The sequence below is a fragment of the Eurypyga helias genome, unplaced genomic scaffold (genome assembly GCF_000690775.1).
Source record: "Eurypyga helias isolate BGI_N326 unplaced genomic scaffold, ASM69077v1 scaffold19535, whole genome shotgun sequence".
Taxonomy (NCBI): Eukaryota; Metazoa; Chordata; class Aves; order Eurypygiformes; family Eurypygidae; genus Eurypyga; species Eurypyga helias.
In genome coordinates, this window is record NW_010249809.1 from 3873 (window position 1) to 5847 (window position 1975).

Below are 1975 nucleotides of genomic sequence, written 5' to 3' on the forward strand. Positions count from 1 at the left end.
GCAGAGGGGCTCCAGTCCTCGGAGCATCTCCGTGGCCTCCTCCGGACTCGCTCCAACCAGCCGACAATGGTGACCAGAACCAGCACCCACCGTGCTGCCGGGTCCCGTTCTGCACCAAGAGCGGCGCTGGCCAGTACCATCCTCTCGCAGAGCGAAATCCTGCAGCCGGAGCCTGGGGAAGCATGCTCACCTTCCAGCTTGCTCTCCGCATCCTCCTGTTGCTTCTCCTCGGTGTTCCGGCTCTCCCTCGGCTCCAGCTGATCCAGGAAGGGCAGCTCCTGCTTTTCACCTGCGGACCAACAGACCTTTGCAGCCGAGGAGGGCACTCCAGCAGCAGATGTTCTCTAAAACGACTCCACGCCGTGGCTGTCCCTCCCTGCCTAACGCCGGCTTGGTTTATATTCCAGGGAAGTAATAAAAAACCCCATATTTAACGATCTTATAGACTCGTGGCAGCGAGCCAGCGTTAACTACCTCAGCCAATTAAAATGCAAGAATGGTTCTAACTAGCTCCGAGACGGGCACTTAGCAATGTGGTACCTGTCAAGATCTCCCGGCTCCGCGTCCCCCGTGAGTTCGGAGACGCACGGGAACAGCACGGCACCTGACATTTAGCAGGCTGGCAAACAACTGTTTGACAGATATTACAGGAGCTGTCAAAGCTACCCGATTCCTCCTTTTCCCAGCAGCTGCCGAAGGGGCTGCGCAGGCTCACGCGCTGATCGCACAGAATTCAAAGGAAGCGCTGGGATGTGGGTAGGGATAACCGAATTGCTCCCCTGCCACGTGGGGAATTACAGAGAGGGTAGTTTGCTCAGACGAGGTGCCGTGGGGAGAGCTTACCAGGTTCGGCTTCCTTCTCCACGGACTTCGCAGCCTCCTCTGCTTTCCTGGGGAGCTGGAGCTTCGATTTCTCCCTGTCACCTGCCCCCTCGGCTTTCTTCTCACCGTCCAGCGCGGCAGCTTGCGCCTTGGCTGCCAGCGCTTCTTTGTCTGGCTCCAACTCCTTGTATGGCGGCCTGCCATCCTGCACCATCACCTCCGGGACGTTCCTGGGATTCTTGCCGGGCTCGTCAGTCCCTCCTCGCGGCTGGTTCTCAGCAATCGCTCCCTTCCCCTGGTTTGGGCCAAGCGCCTCTTTCTGGGGATTCGGCGCGGCCGGCTCCTCCAGCGCTGGCTTGAGCGGGCGATCGGCGGCTACTCCGGGTGCGAGCTTGCGCTCGTCGGATTCCTCCCGCTCCCGCCCCATGTCCACGACCACTTCGTCGTGCGGGACAGGCGGCTCGTGGCGATGCGCTTCCCCCACAGGCAGGGCAATCCCTAGGGTGGGCGACAGGCAGGGTTAGGGGGCTCCAGGCTGACAGGAGAAGCAGCAGGCTCACTGCACACCCCTGCTGCCCTTTCCAGCCCTGCCTTTCCTTCCTCGTCGGGAGGCTGCGTTCCTAACGAGCCTTGAGAGCATCAAATACTAAAATCACCTCCAGCCCGCGAGGTTAACGAGCAGAGATAAGGCTCTTTATCTGCAAGAGCCTTGCAACATACCCATCCCAGCTCGGAGGCTGACACCCTTTCCCCAGGCTCCTCGTTACCTTGATCCGGACGGTCAAGCTGCACTTTCTCCTCCGGCTTTCCTCTCTCCTCCTCTCTCTTGGAAACCTCCATGGGCACCTTAATTTGTGGCTGCTCCATCTCCTCCTTCTCATCCACCAGCTTCGGCTTGTCACGTTCATCCTCCGCCTCCTCTACCACCGGGTTCTGGTCTGAAAACACAGGAGAGTTAATCGCACCAGGATCCAGGCAACCGCTTCATCCGCTGCAACCCCCCTGCGCCGACGCAAGCCAAGCAGCTCCTTTCCCTCCGGCATCAGCACAGAGCGGTTGGGCCTTTTGTTTTGGAGTTGTTTTCCCTAGGGTGGCTTTTTATGGAGCTGCTGGCACGGAAGCCCAGACCAGGCAGCGAGACAGGATGGGCCGG

At 59.7% G+C, this 1975-nt stretch overlaps 1 protein-coding gene across 1 annotated transcript in view; it reads right to left on the reverse strand.

The window, feature by feature from the left end:
• Positions 1-1975, reverse strand: part of SLC38A10 (solute carrier family 38, member 10) — a gene marked incomplete at both ends in the record, with an annotated part of 31960 nt that overhangs the window by 2237 nt on the left and 27748 nt on the right. The window contains 3 exon segments of the mRNA XM_010151504.1: positions 191-289; positions 844-1320; positions 1590-1760. Coding sequence (XP_010149806.1) covers positions 191-289; positions 844-1320; positions 1590-1760 — 747 coding nt within the window.